Source organism: Pygocentrus nattereri, chromosome 24, assembly GCF_015220715.1.
Source record: "Pygocentrus nattereri isolate fPygNat1 chromosome 24, fPygNat1.pri, whole genome shotgun sequence".
NCBI classification, from domain to species: Eukaryota; Metazoa; Chordata; class Actinopteri; order Characiformes; family Serrasalmidae; genus Pygocentrus; species Pygocentrus nattereri.
Genome location: NC_051234.1, coordinates 26,053,553 through 26,079,680, shown reverse-complemented (window position 1 = coordinate 26,079,680; position 26,128 = coordinate 26,053,553). Strand labels below are relative to the sequence as shown.

The following is a 26,128-nucleotide window of genomic DNA, read 5'->3' as shown; positions in this document are numbered from 1 at the left end:
GCTTGAAGCCCTGTCTCCAGGCAATTTCTTAGTTGGCAGCATTTTGTGGTGTCAAATATACAGCCAGGCCAGGGAGACTGAGCAGCTACAGCCAGCCTGACTGGTGAACTTGACAAGCTAAATATTCAAAACTGGACTGAAATGACCAGCCTAACGACCTGAGGCTGAATACCAGCCAGAACCAGTTTGTTGAGCAAGGCTTTGTATCAGCATGACAGAGAGTCAATTACAGCATTAGGAATTCAACATCCACAGAGTTGGCATGGAACGAAATACGGGATACGGGGTATCGGGAATAACTAATCAGAATACAGAAACTCAATACTCAGAATAGAATTAAATTTTAGGAGGGGACTCTTTAAAAGAAACAGTCAATGCTTGTGTAAAATCAGTACACAGTGTGTGAAGTTTCTGCTAAAGCCTGAGTAGACCGATAAACCAATGTAATCATCAGGTATTAATTTCTGTATTGCGATTTATTTGTGGCAGGATACATATATTATTAACTGAAAATCATAGCTACCCACTTCATAGTTAAGCTCGCAAGATTTTATTCCTGGGATATGGCAAATCGTTTGCTTACATAAAGATACATTTTTATGTATCTTAAAAGGTATACATGACATGTTGCTATAATCTGGATTGTTATTTTGAGATAACGAAATAACTGCTTATTTCAAGATTTCAATTTTGTTATCTTGTCATAACAAGATAAGCAACTTATTATTTCAAGATAATTGACTCATCTGAAAATAACAATCCAAAAAAATGATAACTACCACAGTGCCTCTCTGGACTGATTAATGAAAACAGTGTATCGGGTATTCAGCCCAGCCCTGGATCTCCACTACGAAATCACTGACACACTACATAGTGGACTATTTATCTAAGAGGGAACGGTTGGGAACACAGCCGTGATAGAAGATTTGGTCACGTGACATCATCGGCTTTGATGAGTTGACAAGCGCAGCCCAAACGACGACCAGCCAATCGTAGCGCGGGAGTGCGACCAGCTAACCAATCGCAGCGCGTTCTTCACAAAACGGGTGGAAGTCGTAATACGGGTGTGAAAAGAAAATAGCGCATCAGCAGCGGCGCTGCCAGCGTGCGTCCCGTTTGTATTACGCACGACAAGCCTGCGAACCGCCTGCAAGCTCGGGACATCGTAAAGCCAAAAACAGGTAGGACTGACCGGACCACGCGTTAAACTGTGACGCTTGCGCGTCTGTTTCTTTATTAGGACGCCAACGCGATCTCGTTAATGCGCCTGCGCCCTTTAACTCTCCTCTCTGGTTATTATCTCTGATCGTTAGGTTAGGTAGGTCTGTCCACAGTGCGTGTCATAAATAAAACGCCCAGGACGGGGACAGGGCTAGCACACGCATTTCAAAGCGGAGGACAGAGATGTGGACAGGACTGGGTCTGTGTCTGTCCAGCCTACAGATGTGTATTGATCTGAAACTGGACTGAAGGCCATTGTTGTTAGAAATAAAAGCAGGCCTATTGTGTTGGACTTCACGGTAGAAGGTCCTGGTTCTTATATATGCTTTCAAACCGCGTCTGTGGCCAGGACAGAGAAAGTATGGCAGTCAGTGCCCTTAGTGAAGTCATCTGGACATGCATCACCCTTAACAAAGACGGTTCTTCAAGGGTTCTTTTGTAAAGACGGTGGTTCTCTATAGGACCATGCACATTCAAACAACCATTTGCATGCTTAAATGGTTCTTTGCATGGTGAAAAGGTTCTTCAGACTGACCAGGAATTTGCTGTATATGATTCTATATAGAACCGTTTTAACAGTGGTTCTATATAGCACCAAAAATGGTTCTTCTCTTATGATGTCAAGATTGTGATAATACCAGAAACCCTTTTGGTGCTATATAGAACTTTTTTTTAATGTTCTACATAGAACCATGAACACACGGCCATTTGCATGCTTAAATGGTTCTTTGCGTGGTAAACTTGTTCTTCACATCGATGAAGAATGTGTTGTATATGGTTCTATATAGAACGTTTTTGAAGATGGTTCTTCTCTTATGATGTCAAGCTTGTAAGGGTAGAAACACTATTTGGTGCTATACAGAACCATGTTCAACAAGGTTCTATATGGAACCAGCCTTCCAAGTGATGAAGAATGGGTTGCATATGATTCTGCATAAAACCTCTTTCACAGTCGGTTCTATATAGCACCAAACATGGTTCATCTCCTAGGATGTCAAGCTTGTGACAATAGCAGAACCCTTTTTGGTGCCATATAGAACCATTTTCAAAGAAACATACATGAAATTGCTTAAATAGTTCTTTGTAAGGTGAAATAGTTGATTGATGGAGATCATGTTGTATGTTCTATACAGCATCAAAAAGGGTTCTTCTATGACATGGTAACAAAAGCAGAACATTTGTTGGTGCTACACAGAGCCGTTTAAAAAAAAAGGCTCCATATAGAACCATTGTAATACATAACCTGTCAATCTGAACAACCATGCAAAGAACCCATTAAGCATGAATTCATGGTTCTGAAGAGAACCATTGCCTTTACTAAAGAACAATCTTTAAGAGTGCAGGCTGTTGTTATAATTACCCTGTGGGTTCACACTGAAGGGCAGACTGTTGGCTTCTCCATGCATCTTTGCATCAATATTCCTGTTGATGTCTTGTCATTATATTAGGCTTATTACACTACATGTCATTACATTATTGCGCTGAGTTTTGATTTCGACTGCAGACGCACACCAGGGAAGCCATTACTGTAACGCACAGCCTAATCACTTTGGATGCGAGATGTTAGATGGTAGCGCTGAGTAGCCTCTTATTTTGAGTTCCTAAATGAATTTCCCAGAGCCACTTAAAAGCCACACAAAGTTAAAGCTTGGCTATCCCATTAGCGGTAGTGTAACAGAGCCAAGCTTTATTGAAAGAGGAATTTCACCATTTTTTTCATATTTTCTGCATAATTCAAATCATTGAGATAACAAAATATAGCCATTTCATTTACCATCCAAAAAGACCAGTGCGTCTGTCCACATGTGTCTTCTGAGTATCTGTAAATAATACTGATGATGGTCAAATAATGGCAAATCTGAAAAACATTGTTTGCTTTGGGGACTATTTTCCAATGCGTGTGTCTAAACTAAAAGTCCAACATTTTGAGTGTGTTTACATGCACTCAATAATCTGATCATATTCAGATTTCTGCAGCTGTCTGATTGTTCAAATGGTCATGTATACAGCACACTCCAATTTCTTAGATCAGAGTAAGGTCTAGAAATCTGATTAAGAAATCTAATAAACAGCTGGATTTTAGCTCAGTTATCAGATTTCTCGGGGCGTCTAAACTCTTGCTCCGACTGCCGTAAGACGCAGCAAAACACTTTTGGAGTGACGCTGAACTCATATGCATGCTTGATGAAATGAAGGATTTACGTTACGTCTTCTTCAAGTTCATTGGCCAGTTCCAAAGCAGAAATGATTACTAGCTGACATGGAGTTTCCCCATTACCCGATTACCCAAGTGCATGTAAATGTGTCGACGCATCGGATTACTAAAAAAAAATGAGATTTTCTACAGTTATCAGACTGCAAACACACACACTGTTTAAGAATCACAAGGACTGAAATTCATTTGTGGTCACTTGTTGTAATTAAAGCCTACATTATTAACAGTGTTGCCCTAACAAGTTTTAAATGGGGAAACTAATAACATGTAGCTTGTGAACAACCTGTAGAGTTAGACCAATCAGAAGCAACCAAAACACTGTGTGCTGCAACATTACAGCCACAACTAACCGGCCAGCTGGTGCACTACATTCAGCATTCAAGCGTTGAGCCACAACATTTTGCTGGTGTTTATGGCCTGGACCTGAATTTGTAGCAACTGCTCACAGTTTAAATCACAGTCACACTATTGGCCAGCAAAATGGATATATTCTCCAAATTTTTCAGCCCTAGGCATCAGGTGGTGCATGCCTAGACATTTTTTTCGAAGAACTCTCCATGAGCTTTTAGAAGCTTTAAATTCTGGAGTTGTCTGGTTACTATCACCATCTAATATCTACTGTAACCTTCACCTTCATTGGGGGGCAGTCATGGGCTGGAGGGTTAGGGAAATGGCCCTGTAACCGGAAGGTTTCTGGTTCGATCCCCAGGACCGACAGCACATGACTGAGGTGTCCTTGAGCAAGACACCTAACCCCCCAATTGCTCCCCTGGCGCCGTGGATAGGGCTGCCCACCCCGCAGGCAAGTGTGCTCACTGCCCCCCTAGTGTGTGTGTGTCTATTCACTAGTGTGTATGTGGCGTTTCACTTCACGGATGGGTTAAATGCAGAGGTGGAACGTCCCCGTTTGTGGGATTAATAAATATCACTTAAACAATTTTGATTCTGTTAGTTGGCACATCAAGCACTTCGCATGAAACCACGCTGAATGACTTACACTTATATTGTACATCATTGCTAACTTGGGCAGGAATTTTCCTTTAAAGCACTACTATGTAATACTTTTGGTTAAAACTGAGAGGTAGTATTACTTGTATATGAAGACAAAACACAGTAAAATACCAAATTCATTTAAATTTAATAATCATTTAAAAGGTCCCAGGACAGATTTGATGGAAGTTTATCGGACCACATAGTATGTGTTATTAACGTTGCATGCACAGGCTTAAAAAGATGGTCAGACTCCATGTTTAGGTCTTAAATCAACATCACACTGATGACTATATGACAATAGTAAATAATTCACTCATATCCTCAGAAGACACGTCCCTCATCAATGTCCATATTTTAAACAAAAACCTATCCAGCTTCAGCAATTAAATAGAAACAGTGTGTGTCTAATTTAGCTCCCCAGTAGCACTAATTTACACTGATGTACTGCCACCGTCATTCTCACTGCAGGTTTGTTCTGATGAGCTTTGTATGAGTAGCAAGTAGCACTCAGACAGCTGTATTTGCCTGACCGGAAGACACAAGTTTTCACTGAGTTCTCAGAGAGGTCTCCACAGTGTTGTTTTAGAGCTAGTGTAATTGTTGTGCTAGCTATTTCGGTGCTGTCTCAATAGCAGGAAAGATAACAAGTGTAAGATAAACTCCTATGAAAATAACCTGAAGTAAAACTACAGGAATTTCTATAGGATTCCTACCGGAATGGGACTACAGGAATATTCACAGTATTATAGCATACTATAGTATCATATAGCACTATAAAAGTTTTCAAGCCAAATATCGAAGTTTAGAACAGTCGTACTTATCGAATGGTACGGTCAGTCAATCCATTTAGGGATGTTTTTGTTAAAACTGTTGCACAAGCCGTCTGTGTGGGAGGGTTGGCTGATGCCACCCAGGCCTGCTCTGGCACACTCGGAGTGAGCATGTGCACGGAGCCTTCTGTACAGTTGTCACTTTTGCCTAAAGGAACTGTCTGCCCACCCACAGAGCGTATTGATTTTTTGGACTTGAACTTGGGTGCCAAGGGGCTTGGAGAGCGAGAGAGCAAGTGAGAGACAGCACAAGAGAGAGAGGAACCATGCTCGGCCTGGTTCGACTGACTTCTGGACAGGTGCTGGCTGTAGCAGGTGGAATTATTAAGGTTGACGTTTCATTGGCTAGGCTTTCTGGGACAGTTTCATGAGAAGCGTGTCAGCTCAGGGCTTCGTTTTTTTCCCTTTTCGCTTCAACAACATTTGGAAAACAACACAGCTGAGAGGTGAGCCTGCTGTGCTAAATGTAAATGCGCAAGTTCTGTTCATACAGTCGTATGCAGATGTTTGAACAGTGACAGTGGGATTATTGGTTATAAGTGAAAATAAGTTAAAGAGTCACTTAGTGTTGTCGTATTCAAGTCCAGTCTTGAGACCATAAATAGACAGTCTTGTCTTGATCTCACCATTATTTCGACTCAGTCTTGTCTCAGTATCGGGGTGTAGTGGGCTTGTTCTTGAGACCGGCTTAGTCTAATGTCTCCAACTGAGGTAACGGGAAACAGAACATTTTTACTATGGTTATTGAATATTTCCAAACCCTTTAAACAGATCAAAACAGTTAAAAAAATCTGTTCACCTGCCGGTTGAGTATCTAATACCTTCAATGATTGCTTCAGTTTTATTTGTTTGTTGTTCTTTGGTTCCAAAATTCAACCTCTCTCTTTCCTCTGAGGCACAGATTAGAATGTTCTTATTATTTTTCCAATTACAACCCCAAATCAGAAAAGCTGGCACGGTATGTTAAAGTCCAGTACCAGCACCCTTGCATTTGTAATGTGTGCAGAATGCATTGTCTTGGTGAAATATGCGTAGGCATTCCAGAAAAAGATGTCATCTTAAAGGCAGCAAAATGTGTGACTAGAAAAATGTTTATGTACTTTTATCGGCATTAATGGTGCCATCACAGAAGTGTAAGTTACCTTTGCTAAGAGCACTGCCACAACCTCACACCATGACAGACGCTTGCTTTTGGACTTGTTGCTGGTAACAGTCTGGATGGTCGTTTTCGTCTTCGGTCGCGAGCACCTGGTATCCTTCCAAAAAGACCTGAAATATTGATTCCATGGTGTGATGGTCCATCCCAGTTGCTTCCAAGCCCAGAGAAGTCGACGGTGTTTCTGGACACAGTTAACATAAGGGTTCCTTTTAGCACAGTAAAGTTCTAACTGGCATTTGTAACTGTAATTATGTATGGTAGTGTTTGATGAAGGTTGACCTGACCCCCTGTGGTTATATTGCTTAGAGATCAATGACAGTTCTTGATGCAGTGCCATATGAGGGATTGGAGAGCACAGTTGTTCAGCTGAGGCTTGCACCCTTGCCCTTTACACACTGAAATTCCTCCAGGTTCCTTGAATCTTTTAATTATGTTATACATTGTAGAGGGTGAAATACCCAAATCCCTTCCTATCTTTCTTTGAGGAACATTGATTGTAAACATTTCAATAATTGTCTCATACATTTCCTGAGAAACTGGTGATCCTCATCCCGTTATTGCCTTTCATGGATGCAGTTTCTTTTCTTTTTTTTCTTTTTTTTTAAATTAATTTTTATTGGTACATCGTGGGAACAGGCAGGCACAAATTATAATTATAACAAAAATGGGGGAGGGGGAGAAGAGAGAAAAAAAAAAATCAATAATAATAATAAAGTGGAGGGGGGGGCAGTGGTTCTACATCTGGTCAGGGATTAGTCCTTATGTTGAGTCTTTTGTTTTACTATTAAGAAATTTGTCCTATTTACTCCAAAGTTTAGAAGCCCTTTCCTTCTGTAGCCTCAAAGATAGGGTTATGCATTCCATGTGCTGAATTTCTTTGACTACGTCCATCCATTGCTCAAGAGTTGGGGGTGATGTTTGCAGCCATTTCCTTGTAATGGCTTTTTTGCTGGCTGCTGTAAGGATTCGGAATAAATACTTGTCCTTCTCCCTCCAGTCTCCAGGCATGAGCCCCAAGTACAAAGTGTTACAGTTATATGGTATGTCCAGCTCTAAGATTACAGATATTATCTCTCTTACTTCTTTCCAGTAAAAAAGTATTACAGGACAAGACCAGAAGATATGAGTATGATCTGCAACCTTTTCACCACAATTCATGGATGCCGTTTCAAATCACATCATTATTTCATTATTTTTTCTTATTATTAGCCCTAAATTGCCTGTCTTTTTTTGGAATGTGCTGCAGACCTGAACAATAGGAATGGATGTGTATTTACAAATGAAATGGTGACCAGACAAAACATGAAATATGAAAGAGTTCGTACTGTCTTTGTCCTTGTTTGACCCATATTCGGCTGATTTTAGGTGGTGGCTTTAAGTTTTAGAGAAGAAGGGACAGAATTAACTTTTCATCTTTCTCCTTTTTTATATTTTTATATTCTGAAAAAAAAATCTTAATTTGTTCTCGGCCATGTTTGGTCTAAGCGACATCTGGTCTCGGTCTTGACTCAGACTAACCTACTACACCAAGCTTTGCTCTTGACTTGGACTCTATGTCCAGGCTTAATTCTTGACTTGACTCGGGCTCGACGAGTCCAGGCCTTGTTCTTGAGATATATATATATATATATATATATATATATATATATATATATATAAAAAAAATAAATAAAATAATAAATAAATAATATATAAATAAAATCTCATTCATTTAAATTAATAAAGTTTTTTTTAAATATCAAAAAGCTAAACTTTTGCAAGTTATGGCATATTCCAGTATAGACAGAACAATATATTGCAGTTATTTTGCAACAGATGCAGTGTCATGCAATGTGTTCAAAGCATACTGATGATCTTTGATCTTACTTTGCTTTGATTTTATATAAATTTATGGTGGATACAAACACCTAAAGAAACATTTTTAGGAATTGTGATTGGTCAGGATGCTCATCATACACAGTAAAAGCCACTGTTACTGTGTGCTCATTTTTGGCAGCCTTTGCAATATCAACATTGCCCAATATTTGTTATATTCATTACCAAATGTGGCCTCATTTTTACAATCGGTTTTGTTTGCTACCTGGGAGCATGATTTCAGACCCAGCATGGTCAGTGGTTCCACTCATACTCAGCGTCACAATGCTCAGAGCTTTCACCTAAAATGTTGGTTTTGTCCCTGCATCTGGGAACAGATCCTGTGCCAGCAGGAAGCATTAATTCCACACCACAAGAAAACCTTATGAAAAGAAATACAGAGGGCTTCTGCATCATATCGAATGTGTTATGTGGGGTAAATAATCAAATAGGGTAATTAATTCAACAAGCTTTCCTTGAGCACACCAACTGCTCCGTAATGGTGACCTCCTTACGATGGTTTATCCACCCTGTGACACCATTTTGAAAGCAACAGCTGAGAACAACTGAGCCGCGATGATGAAATGAACTAAATATAGATGCAGAGCTTCTCAGGGCGCAGCAGGGGCAGAGTCCCAATGTCTAATGACCAGTATTTAATCAGATAGAACCAGAGGATTCTGCGGATGTGCAGACTGTTTCAGCGCCTTGTTGCACGCTTTTTTTTTACTTTCCCTGGAGTGAAATCGCTCCAGCAGGCAATACGAGTTTTTCACAGCCAATACATCTTCAATACACAGAACCTCCAGTATCTGCCATTGCTGAGTACTACAGCTGCAGAATATGATCTTTGGTTAAGGAATGGCTTCGACCTTTCAGTTCCACCTTACCACGTGTAGTCATTAGGCCAGGACTTAGTGTCCGCAGTTTGCTTCTTTAGTTGCACTGGAGCTACAAGGCTAATATAATAGAAACAAACTCCAATTCCATTACATTTAGTTACATTAGCTTCATAGTGGATGTAGGCAAATCTGATGGTTTTTGTGACATCATAAAAACAGTCAACTTAAAACACCATTTTTTTTGATACTTTGTTTCCAAATATGGAAAGAATGATTTTGAAGTGCCTTCCGCCCAATGACAGCTGGGTTAGGCTCCAGCACCCCCGCGACCCTGAGGGAGAAGCGGCTTAGAGAAAGTGTGTGTGTGTGTGTGTGTGTGTGTGTGTGTGTGTGTGTGTGTGTGTGTGTGTGTGTGTGTGTGTGTGTGTGTGCGTTTTTAAAGGTCTTGTGAAGGAACTACTATATAGCTTTGGTCTTTTGACCATCATCACCAAATACAGAGATACTATAAAGCTTTTGTTTTTGTGAGATCACTGAATAAACTGTAAAGCTTTAGTCTGTAATATCACTAAATATAGAGATACTATAATGCTATCTATAATCTTTATTATAGTATCATTCTATTTACAGATACTAAATACAGAAATACTATATCATTTTGGAGTAATATCAGTACATAGAGATACCATAGAGTTTTAGTCTTTAAGATAATATTACTAAATGTAGAGATATGAAATACAGAAATACTATAGGGTTTTTTGGATAATATCACTAGAGATACTATAGAGCTTTAGTCTTTAGGATAATATCACTAAATTTAGGGAGACTACATACAGAAATACTATAGAGCTTTTTGTATAATCTCTAAATATAGAAATGCGAAAGCTATATAATAATATAGCTTTAGTCTTTATGATAAAAATCACTAGATATATAGCTACTACAGATGTTTGTCTTTAGAATAAATATGACTAAATGTAGAGATACTACAGAGCTTTCATTTTTAGGATATCACTAAATATAAAGACACTACAGACCTTTAGTCTTTAGGATAATATCTCTTTAACTTCCTTTATTCACTTTGCTGTTTGTTGGGAGTCTCAAGGCTGGACAAGATTAGAAATGAGCAGATCAGAGGGACAGTGAAGGTGGAGCAGTTTGGAGATAAAGCCAGAGAGGCCAGGTTGAGATGGTTTGGACATGTGTTGAGGAGGAATAGTGGATATATTGGGCAAAGAATGTTGGAGATGGAGCTGCCGGGTAGAAGGAGAAGAGGTAGACCTCAGAGAAGGTTTATGGATGTAGTGAAGGTGGACATGGAGATGGTTGGTGTGAAAGTAGAGGAGGCAGTGGATAGGGCAAGATGGAGGCAGATGATCTGCTGTGGCGACCCCTAAAGGGAGCAGCCGAAAGAAGAAGAAGATTCACTTTGCTGTCCTGCCTATACTTCAGAGAGTTTTGGGGCACTATGACGACACCGAGGATGATGCTGGCGCTTTCCACCAGGACATTTCTTTGATGTCCTAAATAGAAAGTGTGTCATAGTATGTCATACTGTTCTTTTTTCCTTTTTTAAAATCAATGTACACCATAAACTCAGTTATTATTCAGATCCACATTAATAAGTCAGAACTTACGTGAGAATTTACTAAGCTCTCATACTGTATTGGCCAGGGAGAGGTTGCCTTTGTTCCATGTGGTGTTTAGGAAGCTGCTAGAGCAACAGAATGTCATCAGACCAATGTTTTATTTAGTGTTTAGGACCGTTTCTTCTGCTGCTCCTTGGTCTCTGGCTGTGGAGGTTTGCTAGGACGTCAGCATGACTAGATAAGTTCTTTACTTACAGGGGTTTAAAACTCATCCTGCTTAAAACTGTCATCTCTGACTCTTTCTTTCTCTTTTTCTCCCAGACACTGCTATGTTGAAGTGAGTTAGATATGACTGATGTGGAGGCGACGTATGAAGACTTCATAGCCTCTGGAAGGACAGGCAGGAGGAATGCAGTGCATGACATTCTGGGGGACTCCGGTGGGCTGGATACGAGTCAGCTCTCCCAGACTCTCTCTGAGCTCAACATCAACAAAGCAGGCAAGTGAGGTCACCTCATTTTTACTTTCTTCCATGTACGGCTACCTCAAATATTCAGAGTGGACAATTTAAATTTTCAGAAACTATAACTGATGCTTTTACAAGGCGACGTAGCGAGCAGTCCGTCTGCACCCTGTGACAAAAATAGGCCTGTCCCAAACGCGACCCTAAAGGCCTTCAGCACGTCAGAACCCATGAGTTTACAAGCTTGGGTATTCTCTGTGGTTTAGCTTTGCCTGCTGTGTTTGAACTGAGGACTGCAGGACCACAAGTGCACCAATTTAAGCAGTGCTATTGAGCTTTTTGAAGGAACACAAGGTGAAATCAAAGTAAGGTTTTTACTGTTCTGGATAAGTAGCTAGCGTGCTCTTATTTGCGCTTATTTCTGAACTGTTTGGAAAAAAAAAAAAAAAGACATGCTTCTTAGCCAGTCACCGCTGTCTTTGAGTGCTTTGCTACATTGTTACATCACTCAAAGGAAAACTCATACAAAGTTGCTCAGAGCAAACCTGCAGTGAGAACGGCGGCGGCAGTAAGTCAGGTCCTACTGCGGAGCTAATTCAGACACACACCATTATATAGATTTCCTGATTCGATTAACAAACCATCAAATTGTCATATTATCTGCACTCAATATCTTTTAAAGCAAGTGTGCTTTTACATTTTCCTCCAAGCTACAGATATTTTTTAGTCTGTTAACAAAAATGCTACAGAAGCAGAGCGCCTGAGCTGAAAGTCTGATGAACATAGCAATTAGGGTTGGGCGTTATGGCAAAAAATCTAACATTTTCACATATAAGATATGCATCACAATAATTAGTTTAAAACAATATTGTAAAAAAAAATGTTTTATTAAATGCTGCACTGAGCTAAATCCATTTAATAGGACTAAATAAGCTCACTTTGTAATGAAACTTGCAGTTATTCAGTGTTCTGTAAGTACTGACAATATCCAGGATGATGGTGAAACATTGTCACATTGCCCACCCCTAGTAGTAACCATAAGTAAGAGAGGTGGGATGTGTCAGAATTTTGCAAATGTCAGTTGTGTAGATACAAAAGAATCATTTTGCTTTTCAGAAGTAGTGAATATTGTGGTTACACTACAGATTTTTATATCCCAATTAAATATAAGCAATAAGCCACTTTTGACTGTGTGTCACTATAATTTTGCTATTAGTTCAACCTTTCCAAACCTATAGAGAGCGAGCCTAATGCACGGGATGTGTTTCAAACTGAACCCCTGCTTTTGATGTATTACAATTACTGTCCACCAACATCCCCACAAAAGCCATTACATTTGAAACTTGAGCTCGACTGAACTCAGCTGAATTGATGGCACTGAAGCCAATCTTAATGATTATCTCAGTGTTCAAGCTAATCACTAGTGGGCCATTTGTAGGTAGTGGAGCAGGGCAGGCCTACAGAAGGTTTCGTGTCATGGAACTGCTTCTGTAATCTAATCTGGCACTGAAAGGCAGGGCAGCCATGAATTATGGAGCAGATGACTGAGCTTGAGGCAAAGCAGGGAGGTTTGGGAGCTTGTTAGTGGCTCTCTGCATGAAGCTTCAGTTTAAAAATGTGCTTTATGTGAACTCCTGTTAACAAACAGCTGCCCATGTAGAACGCAGCAGTGACTCCACAGAAGCTCACCATGCCCTGCGGCCTTTCTGCTCTCAAGGGATGGTGGATATCTCCAGCTTTCGTGCAATAGTGTATTTTGTTATCCTGTCTTGCAATGTATTTTAGGGCACTGCAACCACTTTCACTATCTGGATATACACATTTCTAAATGAATAGTATTTGAATATCCCAGCATGATTTTTTTCTGTTATAAATGCAGAAGCTTTAACCCAGGGGTACCCAATCCTGACCCTGGAGATCCACCACTACTGGTGACTTGATCTAGGTAATGAAGTTAATGAAGGCCTTCAGGTTCATCTTTATATTAGAACCAGGTGTGCTGGATATGAACTCTCCAGGGTAAGAGACCAGGATTGAGCTCCCCTGGTTTAACCTGTTCTTGTGTGTACATGGGCAGAATAATTTTTATTAACACAATGAACACACTATAGATGTAAATAGACCAAGTTTGTCTACACGTTTAAAGCATTCCTGATTGCGAGTCAGTCTGTAAGAGGTGGCGGGTTGGATTTTGCGGAAGTTTTTGGACCATCTTTTTGTTTTTACGTATTAATGTCACATGCACAGGCTCAAAAGGCCACCCAGCCTGATGTTTACACCTCAACTGCAAAACCAACTTTATACTAATGAAGATACGATGACAATAGTAACTCATTCACACACATTCTCGGAAGACACAACCTTCAAAGTTTGAGTTCTCTTTAGCACGCACATACTTAGCAGATTCATCCACTCGAGGAAGGGGTCCGGACCACAACCCACAATACAAAATTTTCTTCTGCATGTTGTGTGCAATTAACACTTCCAGCAGAGAGGTCTCCAAATCTCCAAATCTTACATATTGTAACTTTAAATAAATCTACTGCTGTAGAACTTCAGTACCTTTTTCTGTTGCCTCTGACTTGTCTTGCATTCAGTAGTATTTGTTCTCTGACTTGAGTTGGTTTCGTGAAATGTATACTCTTAAGAAAGATGGTTATTCAAGGGTTCTTTAGTAAAGGGAATAGTTTTATTTAGATTGAGTTCTATATATAAAGCCATTTCATGCTTAAATGATTTTTTGCATGGTCAATTAATTTTTCAGGTTGATGGAGAATGATGGAGAACTTTTATGTTATGTTACGCTTCCCTTATGTTTATTGGCTGGTTGCAAAGCAGAAATCTGATTACTGCCTGACTCATGTAGACTTGGAGTTTTCCCCCGTTATCTGTTTACTCAAGTGCATGTAAAAAGGCATTGATCAGATTACTGACAAAACATGTAAACACACTCAGTCATTGAATCGTGGCTTCATTGTTCTGAAGGATGGATTAACTGGGAGGAAATATATTGTAGCCTTCATGACACAGTGTTTAAAAACAAGCACAGAATGTGTTGAGTGTTTCTAGAAGTAGTGGGTCTCATACGTTATGAGATAAAACCTCTTAAATTGCCAAATTAGCGTGCACGGTTTGATTTGCCTGAAGAATAATACAGTTGAATGAACTGAATTGCCTTAGTAGTGTAAAAGGCCTCATAAAAGTGTTTGTACTGCAGTCTAAACATCTCTTTGCTTTTACTTCCTTTAGATGAGGGGAATGTTGGCGAGAAAAGCCAAGGTTCCTCAGACTCCCATCCCAAACCAGAGGAAAGTAAAGGGGACGGAACATAGCAGACTCCTGTAAAAGGAGGAGGAAAGGTGGAAACATCCCATCAGTTCCGTCTAGTGGCTGATCCGAGGACTGAGCATGGAAGAGCTGGAGTTCACACAGCGGAGGTCTCGCAATCTGCTGGACTGTTCTCTAAGCAGCTTGGCCTTAAAGGTGCAGCTCCTACACCCTGCTGTACAGGGCTGGGCCAGCAGCTTCAGTAATGGATGAGGCTTAATGCTGTAGCGTTGCTGCGGATGTGAGCAGTGACCTTGTCAGTCACCTCAATACCATAGCTGATGTAGAAATCACCTTCCCCTAGCTGATCACCGTAGCTGTTAGCTATTCATCTGGAGCTAAACCTGTGAGACCTCCAGCCAGGGCTGGATACAGGCAGCTGGAGACGTAGGACTTTTAGGGCTGCTGTGCTTTTGATGGCGGAAAACTTTGACTTTCCAAAGAAAACAGAAGAAAGACAGACATCGGTCATCTTTTGAGTCTGGACAGAAGCATTTAATTTTGGATCAACTGCCAAAGTAGCCATGCTAAAATACTGGTCTCCGAGTGGTTTTTATATATATGCGGTGTTGTCGTTGTAATACATATGAATAATTTATTGAGTTGCGATTTGAGTTTGTTTGGTTTTCTTCGATGACTGCAGCAGGTGTGGTTTTCCCTTCTTTTGTTATTACTAAATACACACAAGAATTGAATCTTCACGTAACACAGATGTTGCACTCTGAATGTTGGCAAGTGTCATCAGAACCGAGAAATTTTAAAAGAAGCCGTCTACAAAGATCATGCATGACACAATGATATATTCATAATATACTGCGAGAATATATGTATAAAAGGTGTTCACATCATGCAGCCGTGTAACAGTGAGCTAAACGTTTACAGTATGTTGTGATTTCTTGATTGTGTGATTTTTTTTTTTTCTATTAAGAAAAAGGAAAAAAAACTTTTAAATTTGAAAAATTCTCCTGTTCAGCACTGCCTAGTTTCCTGCGATTGTGCGCAAAACGGCCAGTTTTTTAAAGCGCTCGCGTACACTTTTCATATTTATGTCTTCCGTATTTGTTAAATTGCTTGATTGTCACAGATTTGGTAATAAACAATAAGGGATGATTACTGTCATCATTAATGTTTTTCACTTGTGGATAATTAAAGCAGTGTTTGACAAATTACCGTTTGTTTTTTTTTGCATTTTTATTTTATTACATGCACACAGTAGTGGTGTCTTAGTGCGTGTTGCACTGGTCTGAGTGGATCAGACACAGCTGTGCTGCTGGAGTTTTTAAATACCTCAGGTGTAGCTGCTGGACTGAGAATAGTCCACCAACCAAAAACATCCAGCCAACAGCGTCCTGTGGGCAGCGTCCTGTGACCACTGACGAAGGACTAGAGGATGACCAACACAAACTGTGCAGCAGCAGATGAGCCATCATCTCTGACACAGCAGCACTGCTGTGTCTGATCCACTCGTACCAGCATAACACATACTAACACACCATCACCACTTCACTGTTACTGCCGTGCTAAAAAAAATGATCCACCACCCAAATAATAGCTGTTGTGTGGGGGTCCTGACCTTTAAAGGACAGGGTTAAAGGGGTCCAACATGCAGAGAAACAGATGGACTACAGTCGATCATGACAGAACTACAAAATGCATCTTTATGGTGAGTGGAGATGATGAAATGGACAATGAGTGTAGATATAAGGCGTGTATTTAAAGACATCATGAAACCTGTTGACGTCTCAAATCTACCAAACAAACTAGAACCAGTGAACCGGTGGCACTGAATGTACTTTCTAGATGTATGTAAAGTGATTAAGAGTTTAGCAATGAAATGGCTACTTGACACAATATTTACTACACCAAGCAGCCAAATTTATGGCCACTTACAATTTCTTTACAGCCAAATTGGCCAAAGCCACTATCTACATAAAACATCTTGCTCTTTAATGGGCCAAGCTGGCACTTTTCATTAATAAATGAAAAAAAATGGCCTATTTAAATAAGAATAAAAGTAAAATGCTACTTTGAAAGTTAAGAGGCAACTGGCTATTTAGCAGAGTCACGTATTACTGCACTAGGACATTTTGATACAGGTGTAACAGCATTCAAACACAGCTGATTCAACTCCTCTGTTAAATGCAAGGTTCAGTGAGAACCTTGAAGACATCCCTCATGCACACTGTTCTGGAAAGCCCCGTCCCCACCATTTACACGGTCTTTCCTTGTTCATATTGCTCGACAACATTCTAGAAGGTTCTTCCCTCAACCACACACTTTTCTAGAATGTTCTCCTCAGGCCACAGTGGCTCATTTGGTTCTCCAGTTTATATCCTAAACTGCAAAACCGCATTAGTTTTTTGTTTTGTTTTTTTTAGAATTTATATATAGATATTATATAAAATCCAGGCTACAAGTTAGTGTCGTCAATGGCAACAGCGGCCAAGAAAAACTCCCTAAAAAGCAAGAGGAAGAAACTTTGAGAGGAACCAAGCTGCAAATGGGGAACCCCTTCTCTTCTGGTCAACACGGGATAGCAAAGCAATAACACAAGCAATATGAGCAGAGAATAAGGTTTAATCATTCCCATAACATATGGAAAAGGGGGAAAGCAGGTGAAGCATTAGGAAGTGTTTGTTGGGTCAGTGTGCTCTGGTTTGTAAGGAAGCCAGCAGTGAATGATCCCATGATGCACTGTAATTGCTATGACACCACACCCTCATACGGATGCCATTTATCAAAAAACATAAGGCGGCAGCTGTGGGTGGGAACTACCATGTCAACACTTTGCAACTTGGTTTCCTGCAAAACACATGATTGTTCAGACAAAGAGTTTTGATTATGGGGACTCAATGGCCCTCTCTGACCGCTCGGCGTAACATCTGCTGGTTTATGGTACTTCTAAAACTCTCTTTGGCTACTCCCCATTTAGAATGTATAACATGCAGTCCTCCAATTACATCACAGTAAGGACCCCTAAAGTTGACACATCCTCTGGTCCAGTGTTGGTCCAGTCTGCTGCTGCCAATGACTGGAATTTGTTACAGAAAACATTAAAAAGTGGATAAATTCATTTCAGTCACTACTTCTTGGTTTTAATCTTTGTATGTTGTGACTGACATCTGTAAATAATTTGATATTATAAACGAGAATTCTGTTCTAAATATCTCGCCTCATAAATAAAGGTTAAACAAAAATTCAAAATGATAACTCTATTGATGCATTATGCTTCACATACTAGACTGAATAGTATATACACTCATACTATAGCCATACCTGTATTATCTGTAAAGATAGTCCTTTATTTGTCCCACAGTGTGGACATCCTCAGTATTACAGCAACAAAGGGACAGCAATGAAGAAAACAAAAAAAAAAGTAACAAGAGGAGAATTAACAAGCAAGTAATTAACTAAGTACTTAAGGAGTTTTTTTACAGTTTGTGACTTGTTACTATATAGACAATATATATTAAAAGCTAAACCTAAAAATAAAAAAATATAAACTCTATCCTTCACAAAAAAATAGCAAAACGAAAAGAAAACACATGGCAATGAATGAGGTCACCAGGGTTTCTCCCACTTCCACTGGCTCTCTCTCTCCATCATGTTTACATGGCTCCCTCTTGTGGCCGATCTGAGTAACTGCGCGCGCGCGCACGCACGCACACACACTTTTGAAAGTTCAAATTGGATGAGAACAGCAGAGTAAAAGAGATTCAGCCACTTAAACTCAAATACCTATTTTCCAGTGCACTTAACAGTAAGAGGCCACAACCAATTGTCTGGAATCAAATCTAATAATGTGATAAATCCCACCGTATTCAGGTTGCTATCTCAAAGAGAAATTCCAACATTTCTGCATAATTCAGGCCCTGGGAATTAAACAAAGTCTGATTGTTTCAATGAGCAACATTCCAGTAACTTACTGAGAACTGTACTGAACAAGTAACCAAGAAAAATCTTTAACTCCCCATTCCCCATTAAATCTTTAAGTTCCCATCACGAAAACTGTACGAGAAACCTCAGTCAATAAACTTCTCCATAAATCAATCAATTTTCTTCAAGACAGCCCACATAACTTTAATTCCATTTCAAAGATCCAATTATGGTGAAATTCCAGTGTGGTACCGTGATACGACGCCACCTGTCGTGAAATTTCTTCACTACTAAATATTATGCAGTCAACTGTCATTGTACTAAAACAAAGTGGAAGCGATTGGGAATGACAGCAACTCAGCCATGAAGCGGTAGGCCATGTAAAATGACAGAGTGGGGTCAGCAGATGCTGAGGTGCATAGTGCGCAGATGTCGCCAAGTTTCTGCAGTCAATCACCACAGACCTCCACACTTCATGTGGACCTTCAGATTAGCTCAAGAACAGTGTAGAGAGCTTCATGGAATGGGTTTCCATGGCTGGGCAGCTGCATCCAAGCCTTATATCACCAAACACAAGGCAAAGCGTCAAATGGCGTGGTGTAAAGCGCCGCCACTGGACTCTAGAGCAGTTGAGATGTGTTCTCTGAAGTGATCTTGCAATCCGATGGACGAGTCTGGGTTTGGCGGTTGCCAGGAGAACGGTACTTGTCTGACTGCATTGTGCCAAGTGTAAAGTTTGGTGGAGGGGGGATTATGGTGTGGGGTTTTTCAGGAATTGGGCTCAGCCCCTTAGTTCCAGTGAAAGGAACTCTTAAAGCTTCAGCACCGAGAGATTTTAGACAATTTCATGCTCCCAGCTTTGTGGGAACAGTTTGAGGACAGCCCCATCCTGCTCCAACATGACTGCGCATCAGTGCATAAATCAAGGCCCATAAAGACATGTATGAGCGAGTTTGGTGTGGAAGAACTTGACTGGCCTGCACAGATTCCTGACCTCAACCTGACAGAACACCTTTGGGATATATTACAGTGGAGACTGTGAGCCAGACCTTCTCGTCCAACAATGAAATTTATCTGCAAACTGCAAGAGAGGACATGTTGGGGAAGAAATCTCATGCCTGCTTTTATTGCAGTAATTATACTGAAATTCTCTCAGCATCAAAAGTTTCCACCAACACCTTCCAATTCACACTGTGGATTGCAGTAATATACTAAATGGATTTCAGTCTATAAGAAAGCCTCCCAACAATACACCTCCCATCTAATGCACTTTAAATCTCAATCTGCTAGAACAATATGCCTCGTTCACCAACATCTCATTTTTTCTGGATCCTATTTTTACATAGTTTTCTTTGCATGTTCGAGTTTTAACTTGCATTTGTGGATGCAGCGATGAACTGTGTTCAAAGACAGCGGTTTTTGGAAAATGTTCCTGTACCCATGCAGTTATTTTCTAAATCATATCTGTTTTAATGCAGTGCTGCATGAGGGCCTGAAGATCACGTCCAGCCAGTAGTTTTTCAGCCTTGTCTCTTGCATACAGACATTCCTCTGGATTCTCTGAACCTTTGTACAATAGATGATGAAATCCCCAAAATCTCTGCTATTTTACACTGAGAAACATTATTTGCCCAGAAAGTGTCAGAGTGGTGAAGTATTGGTTTGAAAGCCTCAGCCTTTCTATGACACCCTTTTTGTTCTCAGTCATGATACTAACCTGTTGCCAACTATTCTAATTAGATATGAGACTTTTTTTAAGCATTACACAACTTCACAAGTGTTTTGTTGCCCCGTCCCAATTTTTTTGAAATGTATTGCTGGCATCTAATTAAAAGTGGGCATATTAAATGTTCCAACAGTTGTGTTGCACAGCGTTTCAGAAAGTTCAGGCCCACGTTCTACATTTCTCTTGTATTTTATTTTTTCCTCTTGATGTCCAATTGTGTGTACTGTGTGAGGTTTTATGTCATTCATTTTTAGATGTTTTGCTGTATTTTGTATTTATATGGATACATTTTCAAACCCGCTTTCCTCTTAGATTTAAAACAAGTTGTGTTTGGTATTGTGCCTTTAAATCTATGTAAATGAGCTCTGTCTTGATTGGCTGGTGCATTCGCATACCTACATGCAAGGTGGACTTCATCAGGGTGGCATGGAGATTTCAGCCCTCATTAGAAGGTCCATTGCTCATCCTGTCCAGCATCTGAGCTGCAGTCAGTCATAAAAAAGATGGCAAAGTACTAAAGATAATTCCAGTTAAAGCAAAAACCAATAGAAATCTATCTTGCTGGTTTCAATGCATCCCATAATCAGGGAAAGCAGTCATGTGTGTATTTCTTTGTTTGTTACACTTAAATATAACTCAATACAGGAACCAATACCAACATTAGCAGCTTGGTCAGCGAGCCATGTCCATAGCAGCATGAACTCACAGCTAAGCAATGGGCTGTGGAAGAGCTCTGCTTAAGTAAAGCGCCCACAGCTGCACCCAATCAGCCCTAATTAGCTCCTCCTGGTTCTCTGACTCCTCTTAGTGGTTGAGGATGGCCTAGCAGGAGGTCGGGATGTTAGAACAATGAATTTAAAACAGCCTGTTTATGAGGCAGTTTCCTTATATGGTCTGTATAGACTGGATTATGATCTATTGAAACTTTAACAATATTTACATATTACTTCAAACTCCTTTTCCATGATACGGACCCTTTAACGAAAAACATTATGTAGTACTGAGTTTCCATCGGAATGATTCTGCAGAATAGTTATGACCACAGAAATGCGCCTTCTAACTCTAATGACTCTGATAATGATATGGGAGAGAGGCTTTATAGTACAGTGAACTATTAGCACCCTTGGTAAAGAATAGGAACCTTGAGATTAAGTCATTTTAAATCAATTTTAAAGCCATTTTATCAATCTTTTCTCCTCAGCTTTACCAAGAGGTCCAACCATTCTGGAGAGTACTGTTCGGGAAATGGAGCATTACTTGGTGTATTGCTACCATGTACAGTATTTAGTTGGACATAATTTTTTTCCTTTTTTTTTAAATAGGTGTCATTGCTGACTACTTTTTACTCTTCTACTAAATACTAAAATAAGCACAGTTTATAAGCCTTTTCTCATGCCTTGTGCAAGTATCAGTATAAAAATATTTCTTAAGGGGCCCATGTCCTAAATTTTTCATGACTTTTATTATTTTTGAGTCAACTCAAACCAGCCAGAATGAATTTCTACATGACCATTTTCTGAACCTCCCTTTATCTATTAAAATGATGTGCTGCCAATGTCTTAACAAAACTTCGTATCTCTATTTTTGTTGTTTTTCATTATTCAGAAGTGGAAAAAAAAGCCAGCTGCCGTTTATACCATGCCAAAACTTCATGATAAACGGACAACCCGAAAGGGCCCAAGATGACAAACCTTAATCTTGTTCCTTTAACGTCCATTGAAAGTTAAGAATGTTTTCCTTCTGCTGTAAAGTTACCATTTTTGGGATATTTGGTTTTGTTCTGACAGCATCAAATTATACATGATCTCTGTTCTGATTGGCTGCCCTGGATTGTGCCAAAATGAATGGGTGGGGCTAAACTGTGGGCTGAATAGGCAGATACATGTAAATGCATTGTTCTTTATGAAATCCGAAAAACAACAAACTCAAAATGGACTGTTTTTCAAGGCTTAGTTTCCATATATTCATCATATGGCCCAGGATGAATGGTACACTTTGACCAATGTTGACATACTACATCAAACTCTTTTATTCAAAAAGCTGTCCAAGATATGGACCCTGTAATATAAAACCCACTTAAGTACCACACACATCTACCTGCTTTATAGCAATACATTGACATGCTATATAACATATCACTGTAAAATACATTAACCTGTGGTGATTCGGTCTATAAATGTCAATATTTTACTGTCATATTATCAAAACTGCTAGAATGGGAGTGGCTTTTGTTGGATGCATTAATGAAGTCATCACAAGCTTTCCTCTGGGTGACATTTGCCGTTGCGTTTTACTGTAACTATTCTGAGTTTAGCGGCGAGCAGAAGCGTCCTTTAGAACTGCTGACCTTTCCAGCCTTTTAGGCCTCCTGAGCAGCGCATTAATCATTCATCGGCATACAGCACACATCGCAACTCTCACTCCTCTGATGATTATTTCAGGCAATGAATAAAAGTTCTTCTCTTTCAAAGATCATTCATCCGCATGCTTTTGACCCCCCGCTGTATGAGCAATATCAAAATGAGACGCATGTACTGTATAAGTGGGCCGACAGTTTAATACCTCCACTCACACTGTTGGATTATATTTATACTTGCCAATGTAAGAGCCTTTTTAATGGGATCTCTGCTATACCTGAAAGCCTGCTAACGACTATTACCATCTGTTTCCTAGAGCACAAAACCAGGAGAAAACGAGGTATCAGCAAACTCATTTTAATACATTTTTTAATGCAGCTTTTAGAAATGGATATTTCTAAGGATGATTTCAGCCACCTTTTCTTGCAATGCAAATGCAAATTTCTACTAGCATCCCTGAGGGATTTTCAGTGATACGTTACCATCAAGCTAATAGTGTTATATACTCATGTCACACACCTGCTCTAAAGCTTCTAACATGCATATTCTTTACTTTGGATGGAGCAATTTTAGAGGAAACCCTTCAGTAAGTACTTCAACTGAAGGCCTAAGTCTAAATTTTATTACAGCAGCCTGTTTGCTTTTTAGCTGCTTGTTCTGTGGCATGTTCAAGAACGCTAGGCAGGTTCATCTGACCTTAATTTTGAATCAAGACAGCTAGAACAAAACGAATCAACTGACTTGTGATTAAGATAAGATAAAAACTTTCACCACTTTTCATTTTATCACAAGTTAATCACATTGATTATCTCAGTCTAGCACATAAACACAAAGGCAATGCGATATGTGCATAGGATGAAAAATACAGCTGGAGTTCTGGTTGGGCTGGTCAGCTTCATGTATACCCCGGTCTGCCCTGAGGTGATGAGAATGTAATGCTGTATATTCTCAGTCACGCGAGAACAGAGAGGGATATTTTATTTGCAGTGCATAAACCACTCATTACAAAGATGAATGCACATTTCAAATTTCAGTAGTGCAAAAACCACCAGCACTCAACTACAGAGATGTGGAAAAAAGTGATATGGTCAGATGAGTCATCCACCAAAGTCTTCACAAGTGGGTGGGTGCATGTGCAGCGCACACCCAGATAACAGTACAGGCCTGAATGCTTGACCACGTGAGGGGGTTAGGTGGCTCTGCAAATTCATACACAATTACTCTTCTTACCATGATAATGTCACATTTAGGATAAAAGCTTTCACCAGTTTTAATTTTATCACTAGCTAGCCACCTCATCTCAGATGAGTCATATATATATATATATATATATATATATATATATATGTATGTATGTATGTATGTATATATATATATATATATATATATATATCGCTGCTGTCAGGAAAATGTCTAAATTTTTGTTGTTTTTCAGTTTTTGACAGTTTTTGACATTGTGTGTGAATTTCGGGATGAATGGTTCAAAAGAAACAGCCCAAAAATACTTCCATTGACTTACATTAAAAGTAAAGTAGGTTTTTTCCTTCTCCTTTGGAGATACAAAGTATCTCAAAGTATATATATATATATATATATATATATATATATATATATATATATATATATATGTATATATATATGTGGCCACTTTATTAGGCACATATTACGTTCAAGTATGCCGTGAAGAATTAAGGCAGTTCTGAAGGCAAAAGGGGGTTCAACCTTTTACTAGCAAGTTGTACCTAATAAAGTGACCGGTGAGTGTGTATATGCATATATAATGGAGCAACCGAACAATGGAGAACCGGACAAAAATGAATCACCTATGACTGAAACGTACCTAATAGGGTGCAATACCGCCCCAAGCACGACTAACAGCTGCGATTCGATTTGGCATGGACAAGTTTCTGGATGTAGGCAATAGCAATGTTCAGCCACTCTTACACTAAAGTAATTGTGCAATTTGACCAGATTTCGTGGATGCCTTCGCTGGTGTCTTTCTCTTTGTTTCAGGTTGTCCCACAGATTTTAAAGAGGATTCAAATCTGGGGATTTTGCTGGCCAGTCCAGATGTGCAAATGCTCCTGAATGATCATCATGCCCTTCATTTGCAGTCATAATCATAAGCCTAACTGTCATACTGGAATACAGGGATAGGAATGTTATGTTTCTTGGTAAAATGAAGAGCAAAAGGCAAAACTTGATTGTCACAATGCTGTACGCTGACTTTTTTCATTTAAGGTTATATTTTTATTCAACTTAGATTTGTTTCTTCATTCCATGTTAGACTGTCAATAAACTATTATTTGTTTAAGGAGGGAACTTAGCTTACATTAGATTTATGCCCTTTGCCAGACACTCTTATCCATCCACGGCATCTACAAGTGCACTGGATTTTGTCTTCACAGGTAAGCAGGTCAACATTTGTGGTTTTTATTGTGTTTGAATGCCTTTGTGGTAGTTGCACACATTTTTATATCAATAAAGCTGTAATTATGCTGTCTGATTTATCTTGCTAGCTCTTTGTGGGGAGGAGTGAACTGTTTTCACTGCAGGGGGTTCTTTTACCCCTCATTGCGCACTAGCAGCTCAACACAGAGTCTCAACATTTCACATACGGAGAACCGACAGTGTCCTAGTTCATCTGATAACCAAGTTATGAGGAAAATAAGATGATTTGATTATATTAATTAAAAATATCACAGTCAGAATGACCACTAGGGGGCCTGAAAAAAGAAGCTATGCTTAATTACAAAATGCTCCAGCAAGACCGGAGTGGACAGTGTTCAGGCTCTAGAGTATGGAGTGAAAGCGGTGGAGCGAAGGTTGTGTTGTTATTCAAGAGGAAGATGTCTGTGTGTGTATGTGTGTGTGTGTGTGTGTGTGTGTGTGTGTGTGTGTGTGTGTGTGTGTGTGTGAGGTGTGTGTGCAGACTTTGGAGGAAGTGAGGTGAGTGAAATGGAGTGTAATGGAGCTCCACTAAGACTCTACTCCACCTCCTCTCTGACACTGATGGATTCTGCCCTGATGGGACAGTGTCGTGCCATCATTTCTAATCTCTCTCTCTCTCTCTCTCTCTCTCTCCTCCCTTCCATATGCAGGCACACAATTGTGCACCGTATCATCATTTCTAATTTTCCTTCCTCTCAGTCTCTCACTGTCTCTCTCTCTCTCACTGAGTCTATGTGTAAGTTAACCACATTTTCCAAGAATATCATCTATAATAACTCTATTATAACTTATATCCAGGTTTTTATTTTCTAGCTATAAGCACTAAATGCAGTTGCTTAGGATCCCCTGAGCTGCGAGACCTCGTGTATGTAGTTCTTTGTTAATATGATTTATGCTAATGATTGTATATCATATAAGATTATACATACAATGCTTATACATTTTATATACATACAGTGTGTGTTGCCATTTATTTGATTTGTAATTATTTATTTCATTTTCTTTATTATTCATTCATTTTTAGGACACGTTATTGTTTTTTTATTATTTCCCCTGTAGGTAATTTTTAAATTATTAATGATTTGTGTTTGAATTAATTTTTTTATATTCATCCATACATGCAAAATAACATGCTGTTGTGGGTGGGGTGGGGGACTCATTTTCATTATTTTTGATGAAAATTTTATTTTTCAGAGCTTTGTCATTTTTCTATGTTCAGTCAATA

At 39.5% G+C, this 26,128-nt stretch overlaps 1 protein-coding gene and 1 long non-coding RNA gene across 4 annotated transcripts; one reads left to right on the top strand and one right to left on the bottom strand.

The window, feature by feature from the left end:
• Positions 1 to 1,052: 1,052 nt before the first annotated feature.
• On the top strand, positions 1,053 to 15,619 carry pkia (cAMP-dependent protein kinase inhibitor alpha). 2 transcript variants are annotated; one of them, XM_017716479.2, is made up of 3 exons: positions 1,053 to 1,181; positions 11,025 to 11,202; positions 14,416 to 15,619. In XM_017716479.2, the coding sequence occupies exons 2-3, from the start codon at positions 11,052 to 11,054 to the stop codon at positions 14,496 to 14,498; spliced, it is 234 nt and encodes a 77-aa protein (XP_017571968.1). In that variant the 5' UTR covers positions 1,053 to 1,181; positions 11,025 to 11,051; the 3' UTR covers positions 14,499 to 15,619. The 2 variants fall into 2 exon arrangements, with proteins under 2 accessions (XP_017571968.1, XP_037389795.1); XM_037533898.1 differs by lacking the exon at positions 1,053 to 1,181 and adding an exon at positions 4,741 to 5,705.
• On the bottom strand, positions 5,716 to 20,801 carry LOC108438585. Of its 2 annotated transcripts, none has more exons than XR_001858703.2 (4): positions 20,755 to 20,801; positions 20,491 to 20,577; positions 6,402 to 6,599; positions 5,716 to 5,965 (listed from the first exon to the last, which is right to left on the bottom strand). It is a non-coding gene; the product is annotated as an uncharacterized LOC108438585 (long non-coding RNA). The 2 variants fall into 2 exon arrangements; XR_001858704.2 differs by having other exon boundaries at positions 20,495 to 20,577.
• Positions 20,802 to 26,128: the final 5,327 nt, after the last annotated feature.